The 17250-nt window shown below is 35.0% G+C and overlaps 2 protein-coding genes and 1 long non-coding RNA gene across 5 annotated transcripts in view; all 3 read left to right on the top strand.

Moving 5' to 3' along the window:
* The first annotated feature begins 1910 nt into the window (after positions 1-1910).
* Positions 1911-7620, top strand: LOC127870251 (uncharacterized). 3 transcript variants are annotated; one of them, XR_008044722.1, is made up of 3 exons: positions 1911-2067; positions 7117-7296; positions 7452-7620. XR_008044722.1 is itself a non-coding variant. In XM_052412887.1 (3 exons), exons 1-3 carry the CDS (start codon positions 3669-3671, stop codon positions 7551-7553), a joined length of 345 nt encoding a protein of 114 aa, XP_052268847.1. In that variant the 5' UTR covers positions 3645-3668; the 3' UTR covers positions 7554-7620. The 3 variants fall into 3 exon arrangements, 2 of the variants coding, with proteins under 2 accessions (XP_052268847.1, XP_052268848.1); XM_052412887.1 differs by lacking the exon at positions 1911-2067 and adding an exon at positions 3645-3731; XM_052412888.1 differs by lacking the exons at positions 1911-2067; positions 7117-7296 and adding exons at positions 3660-3731; positions 3939-4118.
* A 916-nt stretch (positions 7621-8536) lies between these two features.
* LOC127866234 (uncharacterized) overlaps positions 8537-17250 on the top strand; it is a 48244-nt gene continuing 39530 nt past the window's right edge. Inside the window, exon 1 of the mRNA XM_052406658.1 lies at positions 8537-8544. The gene's annotated coding sequence lies outside the window, so the exon portion shown is untranslated. The remainder of the gene's footprint in view (positions 8545-17250) is intronic.
* LOC127866239 (uncharacterized) lies at positions 13960-15163 on the top strand. Its single transcript, XR_008042915.1, has 2 exons — positions 13960-14485; positions 14643-15163. It is a non-coding gene; the product is annotated as an uncharacterized LOC127866239 (long non-coding RNA).

Genomic DNA, 17250 nt, shown 5'->3' with positions numbered 1-17250 from the left:
AGGGAGCTTTATCATTCTATACAAAGATTATTGAATATTCGAAAATGCTCATAAATTCATAAAGAATCCGATTTATGAAATTTATTACATGACAGTGTAACAACTCGTTATGGATAAAACTCATTTTGACATGCAACTATTCACTATATATATACCTGTGATATATATACCTTTTTTAATTTGGCACTTTGCAAGGTAAATTTTAATGCTTATAAAAACCGTATTTTGTGATATGAATTAATGGAATATAACAAGTAAATCAGCACATTTCGGAAGTCTTAAGCTTTAAACATTGGGGTGAATTCACAACAATATTAAAAGCTTTAGAATTCCGAAACTTACAGGTTTAAACTGACGATTATCCACATCAACTCTCGTATTGCTTCCACCATTTTTTTCACAAATCAATAACTTCACAGTTTTTTTAATCTGATTTTTTTTGGAAAGACCTTGCCATTTTTGAGGACAAAAATTGCGCGAAACGCCTAATTTTTTTGGGAAATAATGAAAGTCTTAAATAATGAATTTAACATATTTAACTGTTTTCAACAAAATTCAAGGAAAAGGATAATTTAATTATACAATATTTTTCTACACTGGATCAGGTTAACTTATATAATGAGATCGATTTGTTGTTTCAATTTTCATTATTTTACCAATGAGCCATTAATAGGTTTATATTACTCAATTATCGGTACTCGATTATTTTGAATACTGAATTCTGCCAAATTCTTATCTGCTGCTCGGCAAATTTATGAATCTGTTTTTCTTTTAAACAAACATCTTAACTATCTCATCGTAGTCTTTTTCAGTGATTTCCTTTCAAAAAATATAAATACTCAGTTTTAATACCTTTGTCAGTATTTTTGTTCCGGTTCAAATTCAGGGCACTATTCTCAATGCAAAAAGTATATATTGGGACCTAAAAATTCCCAATAAAAGGTTTCCCAAAAAAAAAACAATTAAACTTTTAGACGGGAAAAATACGTCTAGGGCCTTCTCAAAGAAGGAAAAAAACCTGCGTCGGCAATTATCAGACCATAGTCTACGACCTCCTGTAGCAGTTACTTCCATTCGCTGCTCTTATCAAAATACATGTTACATCAACCATCGATAGATAAAGCATCCATGATCACAATGGGGGACTGATCGGGGATGTGTGTGCAAGGCGATAAGAAAACATTGCCTAGAGGCTTATCTCGATTGGCGAGCGTTAATCCCCTTGTTTATTAGGGACAATAAAACATAGCTGCTCTTTTGTTTTGAGGGAAAAAGTACTGTGGGCCCTTGCACGAGAGAAAAAAATGCAGTGGGCCGATTATTAAAAAAAAATCGTAGTTCGACAGCCATTTGTGGGGGGCGGGCCCCTGAGCCCATGGCCTGGGTACGGGCCTGAACACCCAAATGAGCATTTGTGTACAGTTTTCACCCCTTAACCAATAGGAGCCAGCACACAATCTTCTATTTAGAAGGAGTGTTGTATCAGAAAAAAGCGTCGTAGGGAAAAAATGACAATACACAGCATTGTTACCAACTGCACTTATTTAACTTATGATAATGTTTCTGCATACATTAGTTATAAGCGATCACCAAATCTATGTAGACACGAAACTGGTCAAACAAACCGAAATTTCAAACTCCTTGTTTTCTCGAGTATTATTATATCTTTCATATAAGTCGAAAAACTATTTTGAGTATAATAAACCACTTTGATAATTATGCATAACTATCGTTAAAAGTATTATTCGTTGGGATACTTTCATCCAGTTTGTGCCGCTAAGTCGAATAAAGATTTCAAGAAATGCACGTGATTATAGTGTTCATCGTAGACGTAGATTAGGAAGTACCTTTTTGCTATTGGTTACAGTACACTAAAATACTCTCTAAAAAAATACCATAGTTGACAGGAAGGCATGTTTTACACTTTTATCTAGTATTCGGGTGTTATCTTTCGGAGATAATGGTGGGGAATGAAAAGGTGTTCACTACTGAATCCCGGAAATATGATTAACTTGAAGACTATTGTAAACCATCGCACTGAAAAAGGTTATACTCCACTAAGAAAAGGTATGGTTATCGGGGTCTCTATGTGCAAAATGTTGCATTTATTTTGGCCTAAAGTTGTCGCTTTCACATTGAATTGGGAGCCAGACAACTCGCCCCAAAGCCAACTCGCCCCAGGACAAGTCGCCCCGAAAATCTGGACAAGTCGCCCCAAATATGTTGGACAACTCGCCCCAATCGAAAGGCAACTCGCCCCAATTTTGTTTCTTATATATAGTATTATAGAAATTTTGTTCATATAAAATTTGTTAAGTTTAATGTAATATTCGTGATTATTGTTTTTAGGAAATGTAGTTGTATGATGTTTTTTTTTCATTTCATATTGTAAAACTTTGTAATTCAATAATTGTTTACATACCGGATTGCTTTTAGTAATAAATTGTTATTAGCTTTTTATGATTGTGTTTATTAAAATAAGCCCCATTTAGTTCGTCTTGTTTTGAAAACGTGTGAAATGTTAAACGTTTATTTTGACGGCATGCTTTCATTTTCTGTTCAAAGATTGTTTAATGAGACATTTTGTATGATAGTTTGGTTTAATTAAAGAATAATGGAATGTCTTTGTGTTAGTTATGTTTTGAAAACGTGTGAATTGACGAAAATTAATTAAGCCGGCATGCTTTCATTGTCTGGTCAAAGATTTATTAATAAGACAAACGGTATGACAGTTTGGCGTGATGAAAGAATAAATAAGGTAACACGCTTAACCAGACAACAATGCTGTTTGCAAAGTAATTATAAGGGCTGACTATATATAAAGAGGGTATCTGAATGAGCCCAAAGTATGTGTTTTGTTTGTGTCGGACAATACTATTTGTGACTTGGAATACGATTGCTATATAGTTGTGTGGGTTTCAGTGCATCTGCCATGTGTTCAAACATATATGTGCTTATTTGATGTCGGATACAATAATTTTCTAGTGTTAGTTAGTTTTGTGTTTGTGTTTCTGCAATGGCAGAAGTGGCAAATTGTATACATTGTGGAAAGACAGTTGGGCAGAGGCAACGTGCTGTTTCTTGCGATGCCTGCGAGCGATGGCAACACATAGGCTGTGATTCTGGTAAGTAAACTTATAATATAATTATTTGTTGTGTCTTACATTTTTTAGGTCAGGCAGCTTTTGTTTCCCCATAAATAATGAATCTAAATTGTTGGATACTTGCATATTATCGGGTAATCAACCAATGTCCGTTAATCCGGTGACACATAACAGATGTGTTTTACGACCTGATAACGATCATAAAACTTTTCAGATAAATGTCAGAAGTCACTGGACCGTTATCTTTGCGTTATTTGGGTGATGTATACCGCTTTAAACTATTGCTCATGGTGTAACATTGAATGTGTTTACAGTTTTTTTACTTGTCAGTACAAATATATTTTAAACGTTTGTATAAATCCTTAGTATTGAACATTACTATCTGCTGAAATGATTGAATATTATGATAAAATGTGCATTTTATATTTATGATAAGAATTTACATTTACCTTTTATTTAATATCCTTCATGTATATACATAAGTCGCATATTTTGAAAATAATTACTTTGTCAAAAAAGGCGTGAAAACTCGACATTCATTCTTTCGTAAGGTCCGGTGACGACATGAAGCAGCTTCCGTTACTGTTTGCGGTGATGGCCGGAAAAACCAGTGAAGACTACACACAGGTAATTGTATTACCCTTACAGTTCGTACCCTTACGGATATTTACATATGCTTAAATATACAGTATTAACAAACATTCGCTCACAGCCTGTGAATGTTTTCACACTCATGCAAACTTGAAAGTTGAGCGACTAATAAAATCAATAAAATCATGAATAAAAAAATAAAAATGATTTAACACACTCGTCATTTTTCCAATTATTTGCCAGGTTTTCAAAGGCGTCATGGACATCCTCCATAACGAAACTCGAGTGAAAGAATTCATGGTCGATTTTGAAGCCGGGATGTGGCAGGGCCTCCGGGAAGTTTTCGTCGAACCAACAATTAAAGGATGTGCCTTTCACTGGAACCAGGCCGTATGGCGGCACGTGCAAAGCCTCGGTCTCCAGGTAATAAATATAATTATGGATGTGTATAAATAATTTTATGATTGTACTTACGAAAATTTTAATTTTCGCCGTTATATAAATCTAGGAAAAAAATAACACATACAAATGCCGATGTTTCATATCACTTATTATATAGTATTTCATTGATTTTACAGAGCGCCTACAATCAACGCGACACTGTATTCACCTTTGTCCGCAAGGTCATGTCTATACCGTTCCTGCCAGCGGAACATGTGGAACCAGCGATTATGAGGTAGATTATATATTTGACAAATACACAAAGAAATGCAAAAAATAACTGGGATGGCCACGTTTCACTTATTTAGAAATAATTCGAAAAACCGTTCAGACTATTACTTTACAAAGTACTGCAGTGGCATTTATGGACCAAATGCATGAACGTTGCTCATTTGATGTCTTTCTGATTGTTGGAAATGTTTCAACCCTTGTTTTTGAAAAGCTTGTTAGTGTGTGAAAGTTACTGTGTGTTTGTAATGTTTTACCATTATTATATTTTTTAAATGTTTGATAATATTCATCATTTACGGACCAAATGCCTGCCTGAAAGTTGCTAGATTGAATTGAAATAAATTATTGCTCATTTGTTGTTGTTTTTTTCTTCTGATTGTTAGAAATGTTACAACCAATGTTTTTAAAAGCTTGTTTCTGTGTGAAAGTTTGTGTTTAATTATTACGGATGTTTGAAATGTTTGATAATATTCATCATGGCTCATTACAACCTGTGTTTGTAATGTTTTAAAAGTATTGAAGATGTTGGAAATGTTTGATAATATTTTGTGAAAGTTTGTGTTAATTATTACGGATGTTTGAAATGTTTGATATTATTCATCAAGGCTCATTACAAACTGTGTTTTAAAATTATTTTTAAAATGAGTTAATAAATGGAAATGTTTGATAATATTTTGAATTGTCTTTTCATTCATAAATCTGTGTTATTTATTTCATTTAATATGCTAAAATTGATGCTTTGTATGTTTTCAATAAAAACAAATGTTAGTATCGTGAGTCTGTAATTGTTATAAATTATGAATAAAATTATTAATTTAACACATTTCTATTTTTATTTTTTTCCCCATGTATTATTCGTTTTGTGTATTCAGCATTCCTTTTAAAGTCAAAAATGTTATTTAATACATTTTTTTCACAAAGAGTATTATATATATGACAAAATATTTCGTTGCACGCTGTCATTTAATTTGGGGCGAGTTGTCTTTTATTTGGGGCGAGTTGTCTTTCGATTGGGGCGAGTTGTCCAATATATTTGGGGCGACTTGTCCAGATTTTCGGGGCGACTTGTCCTGGGGCGAGTTGGCTTTGGGGCGAGTTGTCTGGTAAACTCGCCCCAAAGCCAACTCGCCCCAGGTCAAGTCGCCCCGAAAATCTGGACAAGTCGCCCCAAATATGTTGGACAACTCGCCCCAATCGAAAGACAACTCGCCCCAATTCTGTTTCTTATATATAGTATTATAGAAATTTTGTTCATATAAAATTTGTTAAGTTTAATGTATTAATATGCGTGATTATTGTTTTTAGTAAATGTAGTTGTATGATGTGTTTTTTTCATTTCATATTGTAAAACTTTGTAATTCAATAATTGTTTACATACTGGATTGCTTTTAATAATAAATTGTTATTAGCTTTTTTATGATTGTGTTTATTAAAATAAGCCCCATTTAGTTCGTCTTGTTTTGAAAACGTGTGAAATGTTAAACGTTTATTTTTATTAATATTTTTTTCATAATTGATTGAGTTATTGTAAATATCGTACTCTATGTTGGCCTCTTCTTATTGAAAATGCGTGTATACTGCCAGTGTCATGCGAATATGGATCTTATTTCTGAATATCCACCTTCACACTTTTTAAAGATACTGTGTACGTGCTTGAATTAAATCTTTTTCTGTATTAAAATGTTCTAATAAAGTATAAATTTCAGATTTGGCACGAATCTTTGTATATTGATAGATCTTCTATTAACCCCGGTAGTGTTTATTACCCATTAGTGTCAATTAGTGTAAATAATAACATCAATCAATATGTGTCATAAATAGGGCGTACCCGAGATACAAACATGAACCGATGTTGTCTACACTTTACCTTTAATTGAGAATTACAGACGTGTTAATCAATAAGTGTTTTCTATCAATTACTGTAATAGATAACATCAAACAGTAGGTGTCAGAAACGCGAGTCTTACACCCATATTGGCATTTTAAAATATACTTTTGACTGCTTAACTCTAATAACATGTATAACATATAAATAAATATGTGTCATTTAAAGATACGTTTACACATGTGTATAATTGTTATTTAATTCGGTTCCTAATTTGATTCTTTAATTAGTCGACGTTCCTATGTAAGGCGTGAAAACGGTTTTTAATTAGTTGCGGCATCGATTGTATGAAATTCAATGACGGCAGCCGTCAAAGGTTGTTCTCTGAAATTGAGTTACACAAATAATTTAATTATCTTTTAGACAATTGATAAATAGATAAATAGATTTATACAAGCAATATATCAGTTCACTGAAAATGGCCGTGTCTTTAACTGTTGGGGAAAAATTCTCCTTTTATGGTGCATAAATAGGCATAATTGAACAGTACTAGCGTTCAAATTGTGTACAGTTTTACAGGAGTTAGAAACTAGAATTTGTACTTTACTAAAGATCTTAAAACTAGATGCGTTTGCATTACGATCTGTCTCTGACAAATGTATGATTCTGTAAATAATGTGAGTCGCGTTCTGAGAAAACTGGGCTAAATGCACGTGCGTAAAGTGTCGTACCAGATAAGCCTAAGCTGTCCGCACATGCTAATCAGCGACGACACTTTCCGCTTTTATGGTATCCCTGATTAGCCTGTGCGGACTGTACAGGCTAATCTGGGATGGCACTTTACGTGCATTAAGCCCAGTTTTCTCAAAACGCGGCTCATGTATTATTTCTTTAAAGTGTCCAATTTTTCCAATTATTTTCCAGGTTTTCAAAGGCGTCATGGACATCCTCCATAACGAAACTCGAGTGAAAGAATTCATGGTCGATTTTGAAGCCGGGATGTGGATGGGCCTCCGGGAAGTTTTCGTCGACCCAACAATTAAAGGATGTGCCTTTCACTGGAACCAGGCCGTATGGCGGCACGTGCAAAGCCTCGGTCTCCAGGTAATAAATATAATTGTGGATGTGTATAAATAATTTTATGATTGTACTTACGAAAATTTAAATTTTCGCCGTTATATAAATCTAGTAAAAAAATAACATACAAATGCCGATGTTTCATATCACTTCTAATATAAAGTATTTCATTGATTTTACAGAGCGCCTACAGTCAACGCGACACTGTATTCACCTTTGTCCGCAAGGTCATGTCTATACCGTTCCTGCCAGCGGAACATGTGGAACCAGCGATTATGAGGTAGATTATATATTTGACAAATACACAAAGAAATACAAAAAATAACTGTCTTTCTGATTGTTGGAAATGTTTCAACCCATGTTTTTGAAAAGCTTGTTTGTGTGTGAACGTTACTGTGTGTTTGTAATGTTTTACCATTATTATATTTTTTAAATGTTTGATGTTAGTATCGTGAGTCTGTAATTGTTATAAATTATGAATAAAATTATGAATATGATACATTTCTATTATTATTTTTTTCCCCATGTATTATTCGTTTTGTGTATTCAGCATTCCTTTTTAAGTCTTTAAGTCAAAAATGTTATTTAATACATTTTTTTCACAAAGAGTTTTATATATATGACAAAATATTTCGTTGCACGCTGTCATTTAATTTGGGGCGAGTTGTCTTTCGGTTGGGGCGAGTTGTCCAACATATTTGGGGCGACTTGTCCAGATTTTCGGGGCGACTTGACCTGGGGCGAGTTGGCTTTGGGGCGAGTTGTCTGGTAACCGAATGCACATATTGAAGCATGTTCTTTACATGCGGATGAAAGCGACGCATAAAAGTAGCATTTACAAATTATTATATATTTTTATTTTTGCAAGTTCTTATTTTCAAATTATAATTAAATAGGCTACGCGTGTAATAGATATACAGAGGCCTGTTGGTCCACGGTCGCCCAAATCATTTTGGCCAATCAGAACACTGATCTTGAATCAGGGGAGAGGATAGGCTATAGTAAGTGGTGGTGATCTCCCCTTTCTGTTTTGAACTTGTTTAACAAGGGTTTTTAGAGAGTCCAGAGAATTTTATTCTCGTCAGTATTTTATACTGACCAAAGCTTACATACTATAAAACAGCTGTTGTTGACCAGAGACTACGTTGCAGTTTAAGAGAACCGCGTTGCGTGACATTTAATCGTTTGAAAGTGCTCGTTTAGAATTTGTAATTTGATTTCGCGACGTTACCTATTTAAAAACTGAACGTTGTTAAACTTGTTTGGAAAATCCAGGTTCGGATTGTATTTGAATTCGGGCGTTTGTTTGTTGTCGTGTTGTATTTTGAGTTTTTAAACTTCCCCAGGGTTCGTGGAACGATGTCCTTTGTTATCCTCATACCGACAATAAATAAATTTTGATTTGATTTGATTCGGGAAGCCTTTTGTTTATTCTGGAATCCGGAGAACTGCCCCCTTATTTTAAAGGTGGCGGAGAGGTGCCCCCCCCCCCAGCAAATCGGTAGGGGCGGAGAACTGCCCCCCCTGTCAGAATTTAGTAGGCGGATATTAGTCCAAATAATTAGACGTAAGCTACCCCGCTTACGTCTAAACGGCTACCGTCGTTTTCCTATAGCAAATTGAGTTCAACTAAAACTTCAGTTTTTCTCGTTAAATCTTTGCTAATGCATAAAATTATCATTAATTAGACATATATGTGAGCGATTACCTCTTAAATGTGTAAAAATTGTGCTTTTAAACCACTTATGTACATTTTTAAAAATAAACATACACAACACACTTCGTGTGTTTGTCGTTTATAGAATTACATTGAATTATCTTGAACGAAATTATTTTTTGAATAGGTTACACATAACCAATTGTTGTTGTACAACAAACCACATCACTTTTTAGCTTTCTGTACTCTTAAATTAAATGGAACCTATATGTGTGTGTTAAAACTACCAGTTGTATCACGGAGTGTATATTGTTAGGAGATGAATCGAGTATTTGACCCTTACTGTAGTAAATTCAATCTTATGCAAAAACTATTCATCCGATTTTATTGGTTTATACGTTATCTTGTTGCTTATTAATTCCTCTTTCAAAAATATACGTTTTAGTATATTCCCGTTGTTATTAATGGATTTATAGCGAGATAAACACAAGAAATACACATTTTATGTTTTACCACCGCGCGTTTTGCCGTATTGTGGCTATCGATTTTGTACAATTAGCGTACAGCGAAGCGCCGAGGTTATACATTTTGATGTACCCACTCACGTCTTTTATTGAATTATAGTTTCATTTCTCGGCCGATTTTGACAAATTATATATCATTAGAAAGCTTACGTTACGTAGTAAACAGATATATAAATATATATTAAGTTTTTCTTCTGATTTCGACAGCCCGGCGAGTTATAACTTTAACTTTTTCAAATATCATACCGTTTTGGAGTTTTAGAATCTAGATTTACGGTTGACATGTTCGTACTTAATACCAATTTGTAGCGTTCTTCTGATTTCGACAGCCCGGCGAGTTATAACTTTAACTTTTTCAAATATCATACCGTTTTGGAGTTTTAGAATCTAGATTTACGGTTGACATGTTCGTACTTAATACCAATTTGTAGCGTTCTTCTGATTTCGACAGCCCGGTGAGTTATAACTTTAACTTTTGCAAACATCATACCGTTTTGGAGTTTTAGAATCTAGATTTACGGTTGACATGTTCGTACTTAATACCAATTTGTAGCGTTTATATTTGGAGTTCAGTTTTAAAAATTACATCTTGCTTAGGAGAATAGAATTCTGTATACGATAGAAAAAAAAATTGTTTAAAAACGAAAGTAATTAAGGAATGAAGGCGGAAGAAAGTAGCGCGAGTTCCTAACGCACTGAACTGATGCTACGGTCTTGGCGATTATGCTTTTGTTTAGAAACCGGCCATTGAATTTCCTTTGCCATGATTATTATATTTTTTATGATATATTGTAGTATTTTGTTCACGAAACATATCAATAAAGCTTATTATAAATAAATCTTAATAAATTAACTATTTCAGCTCTTGTTTATAACACAGCAAGGGTGTTAAATTTATGATGAAACAGCGTATATAGCGGACCCTCTCGATTTTATTCGGCTTTGCATGCATACTTGAAATAAAATGGGTGTCAAAAACATTCATCGTTTGCTGTTAATTATCAACGAGGGAATTATGTATAATTATATGAAATGTTATTTACCTTAAATTATCAATTTATTAAAGATTCTTGAAAATCACGGTCGGTGTTACGCGGGTCATTTCGTATTTTGACATAAGCGCATCATGTTCAACTATTCAAAATCAGATTTTTTTTCACTGGGACGATGACGGCTTTGATTTAGACAGGCAGACAGATAGTTTATTCAGACTTATACAACAGTACATCGTCTTCAACTCAAATATATAAATTATTTTTAGACGAATTGTTAGGTGATTACACATATAGCAGTGATGATTCTGAGAATGTTGCCATGTTTCTTATCCGTGTAATCTAGAGTCCGTGGTTTGAGCATTTTTATCGCGGTGTTCAATAAAAGATATCTCAATAATCTTGTTTTTTGATAGATCTGTGGTTTTATTGCCCCTGTGTTCAGCACAAACCAATTGTCTCGTTATGATCAGATACTGTGCCGACCAATACTAAATAACACTATGGTGTCATACGCCACAGCAGGGACCTATACTTGTGATCATGGAGTCTAAGTGCAAGACTTAAAAAAGTATGTTGTTTCGCTTGCGGTTGTTAAAGCCAAAACGGGGCTCCCAGCTGGCACAGCTGCTGATATTCAGATCTGAATACTTAAACTTATTTAGACCTTATTCTTAACCGTTGCGCGTTTTACGATATCGGATTTTAGGCGGGAATAAAACTCAGTGAAACTATTCAATTTCTTACACAACATTAAGCATATTAACAGTTTGAAATTAACAATATCAGCGACATCTTTTTAAAGACTAAACACCTTTTCAAGTATCGAATTTAACATGTCAATAAAATATATTAATACCAAAAAAGGTTTCATTTAATATTGTTCACATTAAACCTTTAAATGAAAGTGTCGCTTTAACTATTTTCCGTGTCTTATTAAGCCGCGAATCGTTTGCTAAAAACAGTTAACAAAAAGGGCTACACGTTCTAATTCTTAATGAAATACAAAAATAAGTATAACATAATTAATAACGTCCATAAACACACACAGCAAGATCAAAGTTTTAATGGAAAACTAATATGACATTCCACGTAAGTTATTATTTTCGTCTAAATCGAATACTATACATAGAGAAACAATGTATTTATAACCGACCAATGAGGTAACATTATGCAACTTTCAATTTACACAGTGCTATATGGCAACAATATGGAATTTGAACAGTGGTAGTGTTTTAAGGTCTGGACTATCATTACTTGTAAGTTTGTATAAACATTTTTCTAATGCAATTAGTAAAATAATGTTTATATTTTATGTTTAATAATTTATTGCATGATTATTCTGTGCTGTTATATGAATTTGATACCGTTAAAGCTTCCGACATGAATTCATGTCGGAACGATGCTATTGCAAAATAACGTTAAACGATATGAGGTCGATGTAAATCGACCTCATATTTATAGGAGTGGGCGGATATCTGCCCCCCCCCCCATCAAATCTGTAGGGGCGGAGAACTGCCCCCCCCCCCCGGTGTCATATTAGTTATTAGTTACGTAGTGAAAACAATACTTACGGGTAATTTTACGTTATCGGCGTACACATTTTATCCGGTAACAAATTAATTTAAGTACAAGTATAATGCCATTTATCGAACTGAATAACACAAATTGTCTAGAGGCATGTGATAATACTGTTTAAGGCCCTTGGTACGCATCTTCACCACTCACTATACATGAATGCCATGTAAAAGTCGTGTTTTAATAAGAGCGCGAAACATAGTCGAGATCCACACAGGAAACGCGTGCATGTTAATACTGGCCATGTGTCGCAACTATATATAGACGTGCAACTCAGTACTTATGGAGGAAAAGTTACATCGGAATTAATTTACATTATAAAGATAGTATTGACCCATGGAAAAAAAAACGTAACTAAACGTATAAAAAAGTAAATTAATAGGCAAAGCAAAGGCAATAATTTAGCTGACTTGAAGAAAAAAGTAAAGTGAAGTCGAATTAATAATCAATTTATTTATGTTGTTTAGTTAATTCATGTGAAATACAAAATAACATACATAAATACACACATTACATGCATACATACATTCACAGTTACAATCATACATACATACATTCAGACATACATTAAAAAATATATACATGCTTACATAAACGTTCAAAACATACATTCATACATACATACAATCTGCAACAGTTAGCATTTTGAGCAGATCATGTCGACATGCCAAACAAACAAAATCGGTAACAGTTGCTTTAATTAGCAGCTAATTAGGCAGGCAGAGAACTTGTTACCGTTAACGATAAGCACCGCGATCTTTTAATTGGTAGACCGGATCGACCTTAATTGTTAAGAACTTGTTAGCTTTGAATAAAGCGGCATACGGGTTTATTATATTGAACCGTCCAAATCCGTAATTGGCGAAAACAAACAAATAAATTATTGTTTTCAGCTTGCATACGGATGGATTAAATTGCATGCTAATTGTTTGTTTTGATTACGGGGAAAATATCAAATAATTCAGCCGCGAAAACTTTTTATTAGCAAAAAGTGATTTGTTTTTCTTTGTTAACATAGACGAAAATCACGTGATTATCAAGATGGCGACGTCCATGCCGAGGCAGGTATTTTTTTGCCGTTTTATAACTTTAATACTTGTACAACTTTATATTACTTTTGAAATTTCACTCAATTTCCAGACATAATAGCAAGAAAGTTACTGGCGTTATTGTCATTATAATACTCGTTTTATATATAGCCGCGAAATTTCTTTAATTAGGGGGCACTTCTCCGGGTCATCAATTCTGACAGGGGGGCAGTTCTCCGCCCCTTATTAATCAGCAGGGGGGCAGTTCTCCGCCCTATAAAAAAAGAGTGAGGGGGCAGTTCTCCGCCCAGTGAAAAATCTTTGGGGGGGGGGCAGTTCTCCGGGGGGCACTTCTCCTAGAGCCGTTTATTCTGTTTCAGGTGAAGAACATGTCTGGTGCAGCAGCGATGTTCGTGTTCTTATTGCCTGGGATTCCAATGTCCATCGTTTGAAGTCTGCATGTCCTCCAAATGCAAGGATTGACTTTCTGCCCGTATCTGGTGAATAATTTTTAACTGTTTATAGTTGAGTGTGAGACCCAACATGTTTCTGTGGCATGCTGCTTTATATTACCCCTTTTACTGTCTTAAATAGTCTATATAAATTGCCGCCATAATCTTTTGATGATTTTTGCGTTGGCATAATTATTTTAGCTACTGTCTTATACTGCAGTGGGGACGATTGAACTTTACCGGTACGCAACACTTAACATCAAACAGCGTACTCTAACCCTTAACACCTAACACATAACAACTTACGCAACACCTTATTATCCTTTTATCCTATATATTTCTTTAGTATCGGGGGCTACTGCCCCCAAACCCCCGCTTTGTCGATGGTTGTAAACAACTGCGTACCGGTAAAGTTCAATCTAGCCCTGCAGTGTTTGTTGCTGCCTTTGGAAAGGTTGCTAATTTTAATATTTATTTGAAGCTTTGTGTACCAAATAATTGTTTTTATGCCCCCGGTAGGGTGGCATATAGCAGTTGAACTGTCAGTCTGTCCGTCCGTCCGAACACTTTAATGGTCATAACTTTTTCAATATTTAACATAGCACCGTTATATTTGGCATGCATGTGCATCTCATTGAGCTGCACATTTTGAGTGGTGAAAGGTGAAGGTCAAGGTCATCCTTCAAGGTCAAAGGTCTAATATATGGCATATGTCCATCCGTCCGAAAACTAACATTGGTCATAACTTTTTCACTATTGACGATAGCAATTTGATATTTGGCATGTATGTGTATCTCCTGAGGCTGAACATTTTGAGTGGTGAAAGGTGAAGGTCAAATGTCTAATATATGGCGTCTGTCCGTCCATCCGAAAACTTTAACATTGGCCATAACTTGTTCACTATTGATGATAGCAACTTGATATTTGGCATGCATGGGTATCTCCTGGAGCTGAACATTTTGAGTGATGAAAGGTGAAGGTCAAGGTCATTCTTCAAGTTCAAATGTCAAATATTCCGTCCGTCCGAAAACTTTAACATTGGCCATAACTTTTTAAATATTGAAGATAGCAACTTGATTTTTTTTTATGCATGTGTATCTCTTGGAGCTGAATATTTTGAGTGGTAAAAGGTGAAAATCAAGGTCATTCTTCAAGGTCAAATGTCAAATATTCCGTCCGTCTGAAAATTTTAACATTGGCCATAACTTTTTAAATATTGAAGATAGCAACTTGATATTTGGCATGCATGTATATCTCATGGAGCTGCACATTTTGAGTGATGAAAGGTCAAGGTCATCCTTCAAGGTCAAAGGTCAAAATTTGCAATATTGAAGATAGCAACTAGATATTTGGCATGCATGTGTATCTCATGGAGCTGCACATTTTTGAGTGGTGAAAGGTCAAGGTCATCCTTCAAGGTCAAAGTTTGAATACATGTACATGGCTTCAAAGCGGTGCAATAGGGGGCATTGTGTTTCCAACAAACGCATCTCTTGTTTTTAAAGAAATGCTTAAAACTCCACTGAATATTGCTTCAATACCCAAAAAGATATTTTACCCTAACAGTTTCATGGTATTTACATGTACACGTCATGTATATTATTACACTGATAAAACATGTATTATGGAATCAAGCAAAATACCCTTTCTGCTGTAACCAAAATGGGGAAAAAGATTGCAAATCCAGAAATTTGACGCAACATAGAACAAGTGAGATAAATATTAACAAAGATAAGCTTGCTTGTCTCGAACATAGCAATGATGACTATTTTTCATAATATTCAATAACAAATGACAACTCAAGAAAAATTATTGCAAATGAAAACCAATTCCAAATGGAAGATCTTATTTTACTATGCAGGTGCAAAGTATGTGTCTGACCGGAAGGGCTTTAGAAAGCTGCTGCATCAAGAGCTGATGTCAGGTTGTTACGACATATTGTACCTGCATCTTGGCTCTAACGATGTTTGCTGCAAGGATAGCAATTTCTACCGGTATGTTGAACAGTAATTTTTCAGTTTTAGTTTTTATTTAACCTTTTTACCTTATCTTTATTGCAGGGAACGCACTATGCTTATTGAGACACTCGAGTCTGTTCCTGGGAAGAACCAGAACTTGGTGTTTATGGAGAAGATAATGAGAACCTCCTAACTCCCTATCACTAGGCGGACACCACATCCACTACACCATTATGCTTTTACATTGGCCTGTATTATTGAATGTCCACACCAACCCCCTAACTAGAAACCCTGGATCCGCCACTGAACAGCTTAGCAGCATGAATAAAAATGAGCTTGATCAACTTAGTATCACTTTCTTATTAGATTTTTTTGGATTGGCATTTTAATGAAATAAAATAAGTTAGTTTCTCAAATATTTTTGTAGTTGTTTGTAACTTTTTATGCCCCCGGTAGGGTTGCACATAGAAGTTGAACTGTCCGTCAGTCAGTATGTGTGTCAGTCTGTCCGTCCGTCGGGAAAAAAACTTCAACGTTGGCCATAACTTTTGCATTATTAAAGATAGAAACTTGATATTTGGCATGCTTGTGTACCTCATGGAGCTGAACATTTTTAATTGGTGAAAGGTCATCCTTCAAGGTCAAATGTCAAATATATGGCGTCTGTCCGTCTGAAAACTTTAACATTGGCCATAACTTTTTCAATATTGAAGATAGCAACTTGATATTTGGTGTGCACGTGTATCTCATGAAGCTGCACATTTTGAGTGGTGGAGGTTCAAGGTCATCCTTCAAGGTCAAAGGTAAAAAAATAAATACAAAGCGGCGCAATATGGGGCATTGTGTTTCTGACGAACACATCTCTATTTAATAATTGTTTGTGATGGGAAGATAATACAATGAGCAACTAATACCATTACCTTATTATCCCTTGCCATAGGAGGATGGATATTGTTTTGGGGTTGTCTGTCCGTCTGTCTTTCCATCTGTCCGTCCAGCACTTTTGTGTTCAGAGCCATATCTTGGAAGTGCTTTGGCGGATTTCATTGAAACTTGGTATGAGTATATATATGGATAAGAGGATGCTGCAGGCCAAATGGCATCGTACACCATCTGTTAATAGCAGAGTTATGGCCCTTTGTTTCTTAAAAAATGCTTCTTTAGTGTCAAATATAACACTTTTTTGTCCAGAAGCATATTGGCAGGGTATATCAATTCAATGAATTTGCTTGTTATTTTTAGTTGTGTGACTGAGATCCTTGATGTTGTATTCAGTGTGTGCACTGAAATACACGTGGTGCTTTGCGTGATTCTTCCACGTGATTTTGATGTGAGAATGTTTCCCCGATGGCCACTCTCAGGGGCACAGTTGAGGAACTACTGCCAGTGGATAAGGAGCGCAAACAGCATGCTGTGGGAACTGAGTCACCATGTGCCTTCTGTGAGATACATGGACTATGCAGCAACTAAACAGGTATAGGGAAAGATCTAGAGTGAAATAGGAAGTTTCTCAGCAACTGTTGCATGGAATTTCATCATCATGAAACTTAAAATAAATATATGCATCATTATACTGCGGTGGACCAATCCCAAATTCTGTTCAGACATCCTTCTTTGCTCAAGAGATATGCCTCCTTAATTGGTGAAAATTGACTCATTGAGCAGTTTTGTTGCAATTACTGGTTTCTTAATAACTTTTACATGAAATATCATGAATTTTAAAATAGATGTATTACTTTGTGGTGGTACACTTGCACGTTTTGTTGGTTTCAGCTCTAGAAGTAAAGCCCCA

Source organism: Dreissena polymorpha, chromosome 2 (genome assembly GCF_020536995.1).
Source record: "Dreissena polymorpha isolate Duluth1 chromosome 2, UMN_Dpol_1.0, whole genome shotgun sequence".
Classification (NCBI taxonomy): domain Eukaryota; kingdom Metazoa; phylum Mollusca; class Bivalvia; order Myida; family Dreissenidae; genus Dreissena; species Dreissena polymorpha.
This window is presented reverse-complemented; position numbering and strand designations above follow the sequence as displayed.